The 16,889-nt window shown below is 35.0% G+C and overlaps 1 protein-coding gene across 4 annotated transcripts in view; it reads left to right on the forward strand.

Moving 5' to 3' along the window:
- CENPK (centromere protein K) overlaps positions 1-16,889 on the forward strand; it is a 58,729-nt gene that overhangs the window by 14,409 nt on the left and 27,431 nt on the right. For all 4 annotated transcript variants that reach the window (XM_040452082.1, XM_040452090.1, XM_040452099.1 and 1 more), the window contains exons 5-8: positions 2,009-2,055; positions 14,068-14,150; positions 14,250-14,348; positions 14,691-14,823. In XM_040452082.1, coding sequence (XP_040308016.1) covers positions 2,009-2,055; positions 14,068-14,150; positions 14,250-14,348; positions 14,691-14,823 — 362 coding nt within the window. The remainder of the gene's footprint in view (positions 1-2,008; positions 2,056-14,067; positions 14,151-14,249; positions 14,349-14,690; positions 14,824-16,889) is intronic.

Raw genomic sequence — 16,889 nt, forward strand, 5'->3', positions numbered from 1 at the left:
TCCAAGCCAGACTTATTTGTAACATCACACTAACGTATCTCTCTACTTTCTAGTTATCTTTTCCAAAATGTTCTATAGATACCTGAGATTTATGAATTGATCTCCATTCTCTGATCCATTGGATGGAATTTATTTGATCAGCTATAAACTTAAGAGTCCTTCTAGGTTCTTCTTTTTTCATGTATCACATATAGCCAATCATGAAATATTGAACCCTACTGTCACACATTTACTTTAGGCCTTCATTACCAATCCACTAGTTTATTATAATAGTCTTTCTTACGTCTTGTTCAAGATTTTTTTTTTTAAATGTCTATTTATTTTTGAGAGAGAGAGTGTGAGCAGGTGAGGTGCAGAGAGAGAAGGAGACAGAGGATCGGAAGCAGGCTCCATGCTGTGCTGCTTTGTAGTTTTGTAGTTTTCATCACAGTCTTTTGCCTCCTAGGTTAAATGTATTCCAAAGTATTTCATTCATGTTGATGCTATATATCAGGGAATTTTCTATTTTTGTTTTTCTTATCATCATCCCTTATGTGCACATTTTGAACTGGTAACACCAAACACACAGGCTGATCCACAGGTCAAATAACCACTTTGCTTAAGGTTGCCAGTCCCATAGACTGCCCCACTGAAAGGATTTAAAATATCTTTATATTCTTAGAAGCTGCTATATATTGTATGGGCTTAAATAATTATGTGAATCAATATTGAAATACTAATCATGGCCACAGTGGACAAGAGGGAGATTATTAACTTTACATTCTTAAAATCCTTCTCATTGCATTTATTGAAATGATTTGGGAGCCATCCTGGGGCTGCCAGTAATCAGTTCTAATATATGTTCTATGAAGCACGTGTCGTAAGCTCTTTCCTGTCAGAAGACCCTGTAGAATAGTAGATAGATTAGAAAGTTTTCAGTAGCATATTATTAGAGAAATTTTAAATAGTACTTTATTAGGAAAGGTAAACTTAAAGTACAAAGGTTGAACTTTTCTAAATATAAGGATTAAATTTTGCTATACAAAATTAAAATGAAATGTTAGTTGATACTCATGAACTGGCAAAAATTGTAGAAGAGTTTATTGTATCTTTTGCTGTTTCTTATTGCTAATAGTAAGTTTTTAGAAAAGAATCTGGTATTCTATATTAAAATTCAAAATATGCTTTTCCTTCTATGGAATTCCATTTCTGAGAATTTATCCTCCCCAAATGAAAGCACTAGTACATAAAGACATAAATTTAGAAATGCTACAGTCATTGTTTTTTGTGGCTAAAAGTTAGGTTCAAAGTTAATGTTTCATCAGTACTGATATTACTCAATACACTTTGTATATTCACCCTGTGGAATATTATGGAGTGATTAAAAATTATGGATTAGACTTATATCAGGATAGAAACGATTTCCATGGGGTTTTTGTTGAGTAAAAATAAGAATAATGTGTATGATATCCCCTTCTCATAAAACCAACAATAACAAAATGAATAACCCTTGCATGTGTGTGTGTAGATAATATACATGTACATATACGTGCATAGGATCATATAATTACAGAGAGATATATTTAGGGAAACAGTATAGATTATTAATTTTTTTAAGTTTATTTTGAGAGAGAGAGAGAGAGAGTGAGCCTGAGTGAGGGAGGGGCAGAGAGAGAGCGAGGGGGAGAGAAAATCCCAAGTAGGCTTTGTGCTTTCAGTGCATAGCCTGACACGGGGCATGATCTCAAGAAGCATGAGATCATGACCTGAGCTTAAGTCAAGAGTTGGATGCTTAACCAATTTTGTTTTTGAGGATTTAGAAAACAAAACCCAAAAATGTATAAATGTCATGTTTGTCTAAAATTATATATTGGTTATATATATTGTCTAAAATTATGTATTGATTATATATGTAAAGGTATTAATTAAGGAAAGAGAAAGAGATATCTTAGAAGCCACAAAATCAAATTCTTTATATTTGAGCGTTAACTCACCATATATATAATTTTGGCCTGTTTTTTTTCTGCAGTAGTTCCTCTGAATGAAGAAGTTCTAGTAACATTAGGAGAAGAAGAGGTAAGTAACTTAAGGAATTGGTAGTAACCCTAATTAACTTATAACTATAAGTATTTGGGGTAAGTTCATGACATCAGAAGCAGAATGAAACCACTTTAAAGCCATATTAATTTCTTTATTTTGATTTTAATTATGTCTGTTGAACAGAATATTTGAAATAATTTGAATTTTGTATCACCAATTTGTATATTAGAACTGTGTTTAAAATTAGTGTTTAATATGTAAACTTCATGGTTGTGCTTAATTTTCACTTGATTAAACTCTTCATAATGAAAGCAAAAACATTAAACATAGTTAGATGATCCTAATATATGTATGTCCTCAAAACATAATATACATGCCAATAAAGACTTTAAGTGTAAGTCCATTAAGTCAAAGTATAGGAAAGAAGATAGAAGCAAACAAGAATTTTAAGTAAGGATGTAGTGCATGGAAAGAAATAAGTATCAGTGTGTCTAGAGATAGAAATACTGATGAAAAAAGAGATTATCTGTAAATAAACATTTTTAAAAAAATTTAAAAAGGGGCACCTGGATGGCTTAGTCAGTTGAGTGGCTGACTTCGGCTCAGGTCATGATCTCACGGCTTGTGAGTTCGAGCCCCGCGTCAGGCTCTGTGCTGATAGCTTGGAGCCTGGAGCCTGCTTCGGATTCTGTGTCTTCCTCTCTCTCTCTCTGCCCCTCCCCTACCCATGCTCTGTCTCTCTCTGTCTCTCAAAAATAAATAAACATTAAAAAAAAAAAAATTTAAAGAGATTATCTGCCCTACAGAATTGAGAAAAACCAGGTTTTGAAGGAACCTGGTACTGCAGTATTCAGGGTTCAAGTATGTAGCTAGAAACAAGATTTCTTTAAAAGAGAGATAAAGAATTTTTTTGACTAAAAAAATAACAGAATGTAACTTAAAAAAGGATTACTTCACACCCCTAAACATGGCTATAATCAAAAGACAGGCAATAACAAGTATTGGTGAAGATGTGGAGAAATTAGAACACTGATGAACTGCTGGTGGGAATGTAAAATGCTACATCCACTTTGGAAAGCAGCCTGGTAGTTCCTCAGAAGGTGAAAGTTACTAGTCAAACCAGTACTTTCACTCCGAGGTATACACCTAAGAAAAAGGAAAATAAGTTTGTGTCCACACAAAAACTTAAACATGAATGTTCATAGTAACATTTTTCTTTCTTTTTTATTTTTAATTTTTTAATGTTACTTATTTTTGAGAGAGGGACAGAATGTGAGTGGGGGAAGAGCAGAGAGAGAGGGAAACACAGAATTCAAAGCAGGCTCCAGGCTTGAGCTATCAGCACAGAGCCCGATGTGGGACTCAAACCCATGAACCATGAAATCATGACCTGAGCTCAAGTTGGACGCTTAACCGACTGAGCCACCCATGCGCCCCCATAGCAACATTTTTCTTAATGGCCAAAAAGAGGAAATAACCCAAATGTTCATCAACTGATGAATAGATAAATAAATTGTGATATCTGTACAATGACATATTTTTTGTCTAATAAGAACTGAAGTACTGATATGCCATAATATAGGTATATCTTGAAAAACATTATGCTAAATGAAAGAAGCTAGTTACAAAGGATTACATATTATATGATTCCATTTATATGAAATGTCCATAATAGGCAAATCCATAGAGACAGAAAGTAGGTTGTTGCTTATTGATTAAGGCTAGGTGATTGTAGAGCAAATAGTGAGTGACTGCTAATATGTACTGCTAACAGGTTTCCTTTTGGGATGATGAAAATGTTCTAAAGTAGATTGTGGTGATGGTTACACAACTTTATGAAAATACTAAACATTATTGAATTATATACTTTAAATTAGTAAACTGTATGGTATGTGAATTATATCTCAAGCTTTATCTATCTATCTATCTATCTATCTATCTATCTATCTATCTATCTATCTACTTATGAGACAGAGACAGAGCCTGAGCAGGTAAGGGACAGAGGGAGAGTGAGATAACAGAATCTGAAGCAGCTGTCAGCAAAGAGCTGGACTTGGGGCTTGAACTAACAAACCATGAGATAATGACTTGAGCTGAAGTTGGATGCTTAACCAACTGAGCTACCCAGGTACCCCGGTGAAGCTGTTTTATTTAAAAAGACCAATCAGGGCTGCCTGGGTGGCTCAGTAGGTTAAGCGACTGACTACATCTCCAGTCATGATCTTGCTGTCTGTGAGTTTGAGCCCCATGTTGGGCTCTGTGCTGACAGCTCAGAGCCTGAAGCCTGCTTCAGATTCTGTGTCTCCCTCTCTCTTTGCCCCTCTCCCGCTCACACTCTCTTTCTCTCAAAAATAAATAAACATTTAAAAAAATTAAAAATAAATAAATAAATAATAAAATGACCAATCAGAGAGGTGCCTAGCTGGCTCAGTTGGCGTAGGTCATGATCTCATAGCTCGTGGTCTGAGCCCTCCTCGGACTCTCTGCTGTCAGCACGGAGCCTGTTTCAGATCCTTTGTCCCCCCCTCTCTCTCTTTCTTTGCCTCTCCCTCGTGGATGCTCTTTCTCTCAAAAATAAATAAACATTGGGGCGCCTGGCTGGCTTCATCAGTTAAGCGTCTGACTTCGGCTCAGGTCATGATCTCATGGTTTGTGAGTTTGAGCCCTGCATCGGGCTCTGTGCTGACAGCTCAGAGCCTGGAGCCTGCTTCAGATGCTGTGTCTCCCTCCCTCTCTCTGCCCCTCCCCCACTTGTGCTCTGTCTCTCTCTCTCAATAAAAAAAAAAATTAAAGAAATAAACAGTAAAAAAGAAAAGAACCAATCAGAGAACAAGAGCCTTTCTAAATGAAAACATACCTGAAATAAATACAAAAAGGTTGGTGATTATAGGCATGGAAATCTACAGAGTAAGGATGGCAAAAAAAGGAAAATTGGAATAATAGAAGAGAACTATCTTATCAACTCAGAAGTACAAACAACCAGTAGAAGTTCCAAATTAAAAAAAAAAAACACAAAAACAAATGGAGGGGGGCGTGCCCAGGTGGCTCAGTCAGTTAAGCTGTAGACTCTTGATTTCAACTCAAGTCATGATCTCCTAGTTCAGGAGTTTGAGCCCCACATTGGGCTCTGTTCTGGTAGTGCAGAGCCTGCTTGGGATTCTCTCTCTCCCTCTCTTTCTCTGTACCTCCCCCACTTGTATTTGTGCCATCTCTCTCTCTCTCTCTCTTTCTCTCTCTCTCTCTCTCTCAAAAATAAATAAATAATATTTAAAAAAAATGGAAGTGAAGAAATAATAAATAATACATGAACATTTTCCCAGAATGAAAGATAATATTTCTTTTTCATATTGAGAAGAGTCACCAAATTTTCAATGTCATGAAAAAAAAAAAATGACACATGGGCTAATGGTCCACCATAATTTTCCCTTTGGTAGTAGCCCTAAGGCTAGCAGTTCTGGTTTGAACTGACTGAAATCCAAACTAGATACAATACCAGCCTTGGCCTTAACACTCTGCTTTCATTTTAATTGTTACAGATAAAAATAACAAAGGTCTTGAATATTTAGCTTGTTTCTCATTATTTTGTATTTCCTTATACATGCAGTTAGCCAAGTGTCTGAGAATTTTTTCTGTTATTTCTAAATTTCATTGACTACTTCTGCCTGCAATTATTATTTTTTTAATGTTTATTTATTTTTGAGACAGAGACAGAGTGTGAGTGGGGGAGGGGCAGAGAGAGAGGGAGACAGAGAATCCAAAGCCGGCTCCACACTCTGATCTGTTAGCACAGAGCCTGATGCGGGGCTCGAACTCTCGAACCGTGAGATCATGACCTGAGCCAAAGTTGGACACTTAACCGACCGAGCCACCCAGGCACCCCTGCCTGCAGTTGTTGATCACGTTGTGGCTGTTGTCTTCTATCTTTGTTGACTTGGTATAAACATTAGGCATCAGATCATCATTCCCTGCCCCATTAACCTTCTTTTTCCCACATAGTGCTTCCATTGTGTTTTGGTGAGCTAGGGTCATTATAGCAAATCCCACTTGTGTTGCCATTTGTGTCAGGGTTTTCCCCAAGACCACTGTCAGGTCTGGTGATTTGCTAAATGGGCTCACAGAACACAGAAAAGCTATTGTAATGGTTACAGTTTATTTCCGTGAGAAGACACAGATTAAAATGAGCAAAGGGAAAACACACATGGACTAAGTTTATAGGAGTCCTTATCTAATGGACTTGCATGGATGTGTTTAGTTCTCCTTGCAGCTGAATGTGACAAAATGTGCAAAGTGTGGTCAAACAGGGAAGTTCACCTAAGCTTTGTTGTCCAGGGTTTTTTATCCGGAGTCAGTCACTATGCATGTGGGGCTTCCTTGACTGACTTCAGCTACTTGGGCTTTAGCCCTTTAGACCACAATTGCATTCACCATAAATCACATGATTAGAATAGACTCTTTAATAAAACTGGTACCAAGTGACCTAAGGTTCCAGGCATACATAAACCCTTTTTTTAAAAAATAGGCTCCATTCCCAAGTGGGGCTTGAACTCATGACCCTGACATCAAGGGTCACATGCTCTACTGACTGAACCAACCAGACACCCCTACATAAACACTTTTATCAGGTATAATATTACAAGACCTCAGAGGTCATCCTTCAGGAGTCCACCAGGGGCCTATCCTGAAGACAGGCATACTTTGATTACCTCCATTTTATCAGTTTTTTTTTTTTTTTTAAGGTTTGTGCTTAAATAAATACAAGAAATATTTGCACAACGGCACCTGTCTGGCTCAGTAAGAAAAGCATGTGACTCTTGGTGTTGAGGTTGTGAGTTCAAGCCCCATGTTGGGTGTAGAGATTACTTAAAAAATAAAATCTTTTTTTTTTTCTTTTTAAGTCTATTTATTTTTTTTGAAAGAGAGAGAGAGGGAGAGAGAGAGAATGCAAAGCAGGCTCCATGGTCACGATGCAGAGCCCAACACAAGGCTTGACCCCACAACCATGAGATCATGACCTGAGCCAAAATCAAGAGTCAGATGCTTAACTGAGTGATCCATTCATGGGCCCCAAAAATAAAATCTTAAAAAAAATTTGCCTAACTTAAGGTCACAAACATTTTTTTTTGAATGTTTTCTTTAAAATTTTTTAAGTTTCACATTTATGATCCATTTTGTATTCATGTTTTTATATGGAATTAGTTACTGATAAAGTTGTATTTTCTTTCATATGAATACTAATTGTGGGTGTTCTGGAACAAATTGTTAAGAAAATTATATTTTGTTTTTTGAATTTCCTTTGCATGTTTATTGAAAATTAATTGATGGCATATATGTGGATCTATTTCTAGACTCCACATTTATTCTTCATTCTGTGGTTATTTCTCTTTTTTTTCTGTGTGTCCTCTGTCTTTAGGTCAATACCACATTGTTTTAAGGGTGCTTGGGTCAGTCAGTTGAGTGTCAGTTCAGGTTTTGATTTCGACTTAGGTCAGGATCCCAGGGTCCTGGGATCGAGCCCAACATTGGGCTCCACCCTGAACAGGGAGCCTGCATGAGATTCTCTCTTTCCCTCTGCCCCTTTTCCCCACTTGTGTGCTCTCTCTCTTTCTCAAAATAAATAAATAAAAATTTTTTGAAGACAACATTGTTTTATTTACCTAAGATTTATAATAAATCTTGAAATAAAATGGGAGTGATTTTCTATCTTTGTTCTTTATCAGAACTGTTTTATATTTTCCTATATATTAGAGTTGGCTGGTATTCTGTCCCATAATTTTGACTGAGATTTCCCTGATTCTGTAGTTTAATTTGAGGAGCATTGACATCTTTAGCATACTGAGTCTCAATTCAGATCCAGGAGCCCTGTATGATCTCTGCATTTATTTAGGTCTCCATTTGTTTATATTTTTAAGATTTATATCATCAGTGTTTTATAATTCACTATACTAAAAGCTAAAAAAGAAAAAAAGACTTTTAATCATCTCATGAATTCAGAAAGAATGTGACAAATTTCAATATTAATTCTTGATTTTTTTTTATTTTAATTTTTTTTAAGCAACTCTCCTTCAATAGAAGGCTTGAACTCATGACCCCAAGATCAAGAGTCTCATGCACTACCGACTGAGCCAGCCAGGTGTCCCAATTCATGATTATTTTTAATTAAAAAAAATTATTTTTTAATGTTTATTTATTATTGAGAGATAGAGAGAGACAGAGCGTGAGCAGGGAAGGGGCAGAGAGAGGGAGACACAGAATCCGAAGCAGGCTCCAGGCTCCGATCTGGCAGTACAGAGCCCAATGTGGGGCTCGAACTCACAAACTGCGAGATCATGACCTGAGCCGAAGTCGGACACTCAACCAACTGAGCCACCTAGGTGCCCCATCCCAATTCATAATTTTTAAAAACAATTTAATAAACTGTAACAGAGATGTGCAGGTCTTATGCATTTTTGTCAAATTCATCCCTTTAGAATTTTGTATTTTTAGTGCTATTAAACTGGTATTCTTTTTTCAATTGTCAATTATTTATTGATGGTACATACAAATAAAATTAATATTTATATATTGGTCTTCTATTAGTGAGTATGATAAACCCATTTATTCTAGTAGCCTTTTTGTAGGTGCTCTGAGATTTTCTACATAGCTAGTCATGTCATCTGAGATCAGAGGCATGTGTATTTATTCCTTTCCATCTGGATGCCTTTTATGTTTTCCTTGGCTTACTGTACTGCTCTAGGACTTACAGTAATATAACAAAAGTGGTAGGAATGGACATTTTTGTCTTGTTCCTGACCTTAGTGGCTAGCATTCTCTTTTTCATCATTAAGTGTGGTGTTAGCAGTAGGTTTTTCATAGATGCCCTTGCAGAAATTACCTTTTTTTTTTTTTTGAGAGAGAGAGAGAGGGAGAGAGTGAACACGTTTGTGCATGTTAGCATGAACTTGGAAGGGGCAGAGGGAGAGGGAGAAAGAATCTTAAGCAGACCCAATGGTCAGCGCAAAGCCCGACTCAGGGTCTGATCTCATGACAGTGAGTTGGACATTTAAAAGACTGAACCACCCAGGTGCCCCGGAAATTACCTTCTGTTACAAGTTATAAAGTCTTTTCTAAATTTTTTTTTTTTCAACATTTATTTATTTTTGGGACAGAGAGAGGCAGAGCATGAATGGGGGAGGGGCAGAGAGAGAGGGAGACACAGAATCGGAAACAGGCTCCAGGCTCTGAGCCATCAGCCCAGAGCCTGACGCGGGGCTCGAACTCACGGACCGTGAGATCGTGACCTGGCTGAAGTCGGACGCTTAACCGACTGCGCCACCCAGGCGCCCCTAAAGTCTTTTCTAAAATCATAAATTATTATTGAATTTTGTCATTTATTTTTTCTGAATTCATAGGGAAGATGAATTCTTTTTAGCCTGTTGATATAATAAATTATTTTGATTTAAGCATAGGGTATTATATTAGTTTCATGTATACAATATAATGATTCAACAATTCTATACATTTCTTAGGGCTTATCAAAATAAGTGTACCCTTAATCCCTTTTATCTGTTTTCCTTATCCTTCCATCCACCTCCCCTCTGGAAACCCAATATGTTATCTATATTTGTTATCTATATCCTTTTTTTTCTTTGTTCCTTTGTTTCTTAAATTCCACATATGAGTGAAATCATATGGTATAGTCTTTCTCCGTTTGACTCATTTTACTTAGCAGTATACCTCTAGATCCATCCATGTTGTTACAAATTGGGAAGATGTCATTCTTTGTTTATGACTAATAGTCCATAGTATAGATTGTACCATGTCTTCTTTTTTGTTTTTTGTTTTTAAATTTTTGATGTTTATTTATTTTTGAGAGAGATAGACAGAGACAGAGCATGAGTGGGGGAGGGGCAGAGAGGGAGGGAGACACAGAATCTGAAGCAGGCTCCAGGCTCTGAACTGTCAGCACAGAACCCAACATGGGGCTTGAACCCACGGACCATGAGATCATGACCTGAGCTGAAGTCTGATGCTTAACTGACTGAGCCACCCAGGCGCCCCGTATCTTTTTATCCAATTGTCTATTGAAGGGCACTTGAGTTGTTTTCATGTCTTGGCTATTGTAAATAATGCTACAGTAAACATAGGGATGCATGTGTCTTTTCAAATTAATGTTTTTGTTTTCTTTAGGTAAATACCCAGTAGTGGAATTACTGGATTATGTGGAAATTCTAATTTTAATTTTTTGAGGAATTTCCATACTGTTTCCCACACTGGCTGCATCAATTTGCATTCCTACCAGTAGTGCATAAGGGTTTCTTTTTCTCCACATCCTTACCAACATTTGTTATTTCTTGTGTTTTTGATTTTAGCCATTCTGACAGGTGTGTAGTGAATTGTTTTAATTTGCATTTCCCTGATGATTTGTGATATCGAGCATCTTTTCATGTGTCTCTTGGCTATCTGTATGTCCTTTTTGGAAAAATGATTATTCAGGTCCTCTGCTCAGTTTTAATTGGATTATTTATTTTTGTTGGCATTGTGTTGTATAAGTTCTTTACATAGTTAGATTTGAACCCCTTATCAGATATATCATTGGCAAATATCTTCTCCCATTCAATAGGTTGCCTTTTTGTTTTGTTGATGGTTTCTTTGTGCAAAACTTTTTATTTTGGTGTGGTCCCAAGAGTTTAATTTTGTTTTTTGGTTTTTTTAATGTTTATTTTATTTATTTTTAAATTTTTTAATGTTTATTTATTTTTGAGAGAGAGAGAACAGAGCACAAGCGGGGGAGGGGCAGGGAGGGAAACAGAATCCCAAGTAGGCTCAAGACTCAGCTGTCAGCACCGAGCCCAACCCAGGGCTCAAACCCACGAATCGTGAGATCGTGACCCCAGCCGAAGCCGACGCTTAACCAACTGAGCCGCCCAGGCGCCCCTAATTTTGTTTTTGTTCCCTTGACAGAGGAGACATGTCTAGAAAAATAATTCTATGGCTCATGTCAAAGAAATTACTTACCTGTGTTTTCTTTTAGAAATTTTATGGTTTTAAGTCTCACATTAAGGTCTTTAATCTATTTTGAATTTATTTTTGTGTATGGTATAAGAATGTGGTTCAATTTCATTCTTTTGCATGTAGCTTTCCAGTTTTCCCAACATGATTTGTTGGAGAAATGGTCTTTTTCCCATTGTATATTTTTGCCTCCTTTGTCATAGATTAATTGACCATGAAAGTATGGATTCATTTCTGGACTCTATTCTGTTCCATTGATTTCTATCGGTTTTTGTGCCAGTACCATACTGTTTTGGTTACCACAGATTTGTAGTATATTTTGAAATCTGGGATTGTGATATCGCCAGCTTTTGTTCTTTTTCAAAATTGCTTTGGCTATTTAAGGTTTTTAGGGGGTTCTGTACAAATTTTAGGATCATTTGTTCTAATTCTGTGAAAACTGTTGGTGGTATTTTGACGGGGATTGCATAAAATCTGCAGATTGCTTCGGGTAGTATAGACATTTTAACAGTATTGGTCTTCCTGTCCATTAGCATGAAGTATCTTTCCGTTTATTTGTGTCTTTTCCAATTTTTTTTCATCAGTGTTTTATAGTTTTCAGAATATAGATCTTTGGTTGGCCTCATTGGTTAACTTTATTACTAGTATTTTATTCTTTTTGGTGCAGTTATAAATGGGATTGTTTTCTTAATTTCTTTTGGCTACCTCATTATTAGTGTATAGAAATTCAACAGATTTCTGTATATTAATTTTATATCCTGTGGCTATATTGAATTAATTGACTCAGTACATTGATTTTTTTAATTGGTATTAACTGTTTAATTAGCCATGCATTCCTAGGAAAAACCCACTGTGTAATAATGTTTTTAAATTTATTGACGGACTTCGTTTGCTAAAATTTTATTAAGGTTTTTGTATCTATGTTAATGAGAGATACCAGTCTGTGGTTTACTTTTCTTGTGACATCTTTGTTAGGCTTTCATATCAAGCCTAATAGAATGAGTTGAGAAGTATTCTTTCTTCAAAAGAGTTTATATAGAATCAGTGTTTTTATTACTTTAAATGTTAGAATTCACAGGTAAAGCCATTTGGAACTGGAGTTTTCTTTATGGGAAAATGTTTAGCCACAAATTTAGGTTTTTTATGACTCATCAGGTTTTCTGTTTTTCTCTCAACGAGTGGTATAATTTGTGTCTTTTAAAGAACTTGTACATCTCATCTAATTTGTTCAGTTTAATAAATTTGTTCATAATATTTCCCCATTACCATTTTAATGTTTATAGTAATGTCACCTCTCTTGTAACTAATGTTAATAATTTTTGTTCTTTTTTCTCTTGTAATTAGCGTGGGTGATTTTGTTGACCTTCTCAAAATACCAACTTTGGGTTTCTTTGATTTTTTTTCCCTCAGTTTTCTTTTTGTTTTTCTGTATCATTGATTTAAGGTTTTTTAATCATTATTTTTTCTTCAGTTTACTTTTGATTTTATTTGCTCTTTTTCTTATGGTAGAAGTTGTCATTAATTTGAGAGCTTTCATTTTTCTCATATAGGCTTTTAGTTCTGTAAATTCTCATTTGAGTACTGCTTTTGTTTCACCCCAGAAATTTTTATTTTGTTTTTATTTTCAAATAGTTCATAATAATTTCTTATATTCTTACAGATTATTACTTCTTTGATTCATGGATGATTTAGAAGTGTGTTTTTAGTATTCAAACATTTGCAAATTTTTCCTGTTACTTTTCTCTTATTTATTTTTAATTTAATTCTATTGTTAGATCATATTTAACATAATATCAGTGTGGTTGCTTTGAAATCTTTGTACTTCATTTTTCTTTCCTATGTGTATTACCTTTTCTCTGTTCCTGTTTTCCTCTCTTTCCAATTTCTTGAATTGTGTATTTTTAAAAATAAAACCATTTTATTTACACTATTGATTTATTTGGTTATTTCTCCCCTTTTTGTGGTTTCGCTAAGGTTTATAATAGACATCTTTATTTTATTTATTTATTTGTTTGTTTACATTTTTATTTTTGGGAGAGATAGTGGGAGTGGGAGAGGCAGAGAGAAAGGAGGATAGAGGATCCGAAGTGGGCTCCATGCCGACAGCAGTGAGCCTGATGTGGGGCTCGAACTCACAAACTGAGAGATATGACCTGAGCCAAAGTTGGATGCTCAACTGACTAAGCCACCCAGATGCCCCTATAATAGACAACTTTAAACTGTCACTGATTTAGATGTATAAAAAGCTCAGGTAAACTCTTGACATCAAGAAAGTGGAATACTAGCTAATATGTTAAAAAAACAAAAAGATACTAGAAAAAAAATCCAGATGTTCTTGTAATTTGCTGTAGCAACACAGAGTTCTTTTGGTGTTCCTCAAATACCTCACACATATTCTTGCCTCATTGCCTTTGTACCTACAATCTTTCTGTGTGGAACATTCTTTTGCTAGATATTGTCAGTGTCATATCTCTTGTCTTTATCTGCTGTGATACTTTTAACCTGATCAGAGAGGTCTCTCCCTATCATATTACCTAAAAGAGCCATTCCTGCTCCTCATTTCTGTGTTCTTGTTTTGACTTTTTTTTTTTTTTTTTCATGATACTGATTGCTCTCTGCAGTTATATATTTGCTTGTTTGGATTCTCCTGTTTGTTCATCTTTGAATCCTTGACTCTCTCAACTATGCCTGGTAGTCAATGATCAATAAATATTTGTTAAATGAATGATAATCATTCATGTTTGTTTCTGTATAGTCTTCTTAGAAAAGACACCTAATCTCCCTGATTACTGAAAACGTAATCATTTAATTGGATTTTAGTGTGAAATTCAAATTTATTACTCAAAACCCCTTCTTATATTTTTGAGTTTAACAAATGAAATATTACAAAGAACTTAGTATCTGCTGTATTTTTTCCTTTCAAAGACTTTCTGATGGTCTTTTGCTCTTGATTTTTGAGTATTTATCCTAAACAAATAATGTAAATTTCACTCTCATTCATAAATATAACTTTTTATGGGATTACAGACTAAGTAATTAATTTGAATTGTTTTGTTCTAGTTCCAAAAATTGAGACATGATCTTGAATTGGTACTCTCTACTCTTCAGTCAAAGAATGAAAAGTTAAAGGAAGACTTGGAAAGGTATATTTATATTATAATTGCCTTTAGTCACAGATATCTGTTGAATTGGCATTAATGTTTTATTTGGCTATTGTTGGTTTTGTTTTTCCATGTTTAAAGGGAGCAACAGTGGTTGGAGGAACAACAACAGATATTGGAATCTCTTAATGTAGTGCACAGTGAATTGAAAAATCAGGTTGTGACAATTTCTGAATCAAGGTATTACTTTTGTATTCTAGGTTTTTGAAATAGGAAAAAGTTTTTTTAAATGTTAACATGAAATACATAGATGAAAATAGGGGAAATTTTATTAGAAATTGCGAGTTTTACTTTAATTTTTGCCAACTGTTAGTTACATGGCCTTTTATTAATGACTTGACCTGTCATTTCCTTATATGTTAAACAGAGAATTTTACTTTCATAAAGCTAGTTATTTGGTTTGAACAAACGAAGTTTGAACAAAGTGTTTGATCAACTTTATGAGTAACCAGTTACATATACTCATTATTTTATGTATTTTATCAGTAAAATATTTCTCTTAATTTTTAAAAAACCCATTAGAATCTTAGATGAGCTGAACACTAAAATGCATGATATAAAAGAATATAAGGAAAAGCTCTTGATTACCTTGGGTGAATTTCTGGAAGATCATTTTCCTCTGCCTGATAGAAATGTTAAAAAGAAAAAGAAAAAGGTAAGTTTTAGACAACAAATTCATATAGCTATTTATATATGAGATTGTTTTACATAGGTTCAAATGTAAATTTTCTGATAAATTTTTGTAGTTTATTATACATTTCAAAGACACACAGATACATGTAAAGAAATCTTCCATCATCACTTTATAATACTTTTTGAAAAATTAGAAGCAACCTAGTTGTTCAATAAAATAAGATTAAATACATTTTTTTCTTTTTTTTTCTTTTTTTTAATGTTTTTTATTTATTTTTGAGACAGAGAGAGACAGAGCATGAGCAGGGGAGGGGCAGAGAGAGAGGGAGACACAGAATCTGAAGCAGGCTCCAGGCTCTGAGCTGTCAGCACAGAGCCCTACGCGGGGCCTGAACTCACAGACTGTGAGATCATGACCTGAGCTGAAGTTGGACACTTAACCGACTGAGCCACCCAGGCGCCCCAATACATTTTTTAATATTATATCCATATAATGGGGGAAAATATACCTTTTAAAAATAACATATTGAACTGCCAAAAGAGTTATTAAAATGCTGACAATTTATTATTAAATTGATTAAAAAAACAGCTAATTAGCGGGCTTTGGGGCACCTGGGTGGCTCAGTCAGTTAAGCGTCTTCACTGCAGCTCAGGTCATGATCTCACGGTCCGTGAATTCCAGCCCCGCGTCAGGCTCTGGGCTGATGGCTCAGAGCCTGGAGCCTGCTTCTGATTCTGTGTCTCCCTCTCTCTCTGCCCCTCCCCCGTTCATGCTGTCTCTCTCTGTCTCAAAAATAAATAAACATTAAAAAAGTTTAACAAAACAAAACAAAACAAAACAAAAAAAACAGCTAATTAAATTTTATGAGTCTAATTTGTACTAAAAAATGTAATAGTGCCTCTGTATGGAGGCTAAGATTTTAGGTGAGATTTGTTTTTGTTTTTACTCTTTTCAAAATTTTCCATGATGAGCATACAAAACATTTAAAATCCAAAGATATCTGTTAGTTAATGTGAGTTCTTGACTATTTAACTAGTCAAATTTAACTATTTAACAATAGTTCTTGACTATTTAACTAACTAGAAGTTACTATGTAACAGACCTTTTTCACAAAAGCTAATAAATATTTCATTTGGTGACAGAAGATTGGGAATAACTACTTTAATTCCTTTTTCAAAAACAGTGTATACTATAAATAAAGAGAGCTTGTGGAAGTGGAGAAGGCATTGAAACTGGCACCAGAATGATTTTTTTAAAATATATATTTTAATTATTTTTTAACATAAAACTGATAGTTCCCTTCTAGAAGGCTATAAACTCCTTAGAGTAATGAATTTATATTCGGGATTTTGCCTATCTCTTTAGCCTCCTTTCTAACCATTCTTTATTTATCTCTTGCATGAATCAATTCAACTGTACCCTGTAGTTCCAGCAAGTATGCAATGACCTTTTTGTGTCTTATACGTTCTGTTCCTTCTGCTTACAAAACATTTCCTATCTGATGAAGATAACAAATTCTTACTTAAGTCACTTCAAACATCATCCTTTAATACTTGTGTGAAGTATTAAATGCAGTTTATGTGTCATTTTATTAGCATTATCACATGATTTTGTAGTAATCATTTATATCTATCTCTCTTTTCACCCACCCTGCACTCTTTATGTGTTGAATTCCTTTATGTGTTGAATTCATTTTTGTAGGTCTATTATCTTGCTTATGTATTCTAGTATCTTCTGAGTTCTTATTTATTTGTTTGTTTTTATAAATGTTTTTTAATTTTTGAGATAGAGAACAAGCATAAGTGGGAGAGGGGCAGAGAGAGGGAGACAGAGGATCTGAAACAGGCTCTGAGCTGACAGCAGCAAGCCAGATGTGGGGCTCGAACTATGAACTGTGAGATTATGACCTGAGTCAAAGTTGGATGATCAACTGACAGCCACCCTGGAACCCCCATGAATTTGTATCTGTTGAATGACTGTGACTATATTAGGAAAAGAAGAGGAAGTTTTCTTTGTTTTCTTTTTTTTTTTTAATTTTTTTTTTTCAACGTTTATTTATTTTTGGGACAGAGAGAGACAGAGCATGA

This window comes from Herpailurus yagouaroundi, unplaced genomic scaffold (genome assembly GCF_014898765.1).
Source record: "Herpailurus yagouaroundi ecotype Mexico unplaced genomic scaffold, PumYag 29, whole genome shotgun sequence".
NCBI classification, from domain to species: domain Eukaryota; kingdom Metazoa; phylum Chordata; class Mammalia; order Carnivora; family Felidae; genus Herpailurus; species Herpailurus yagouaroundi.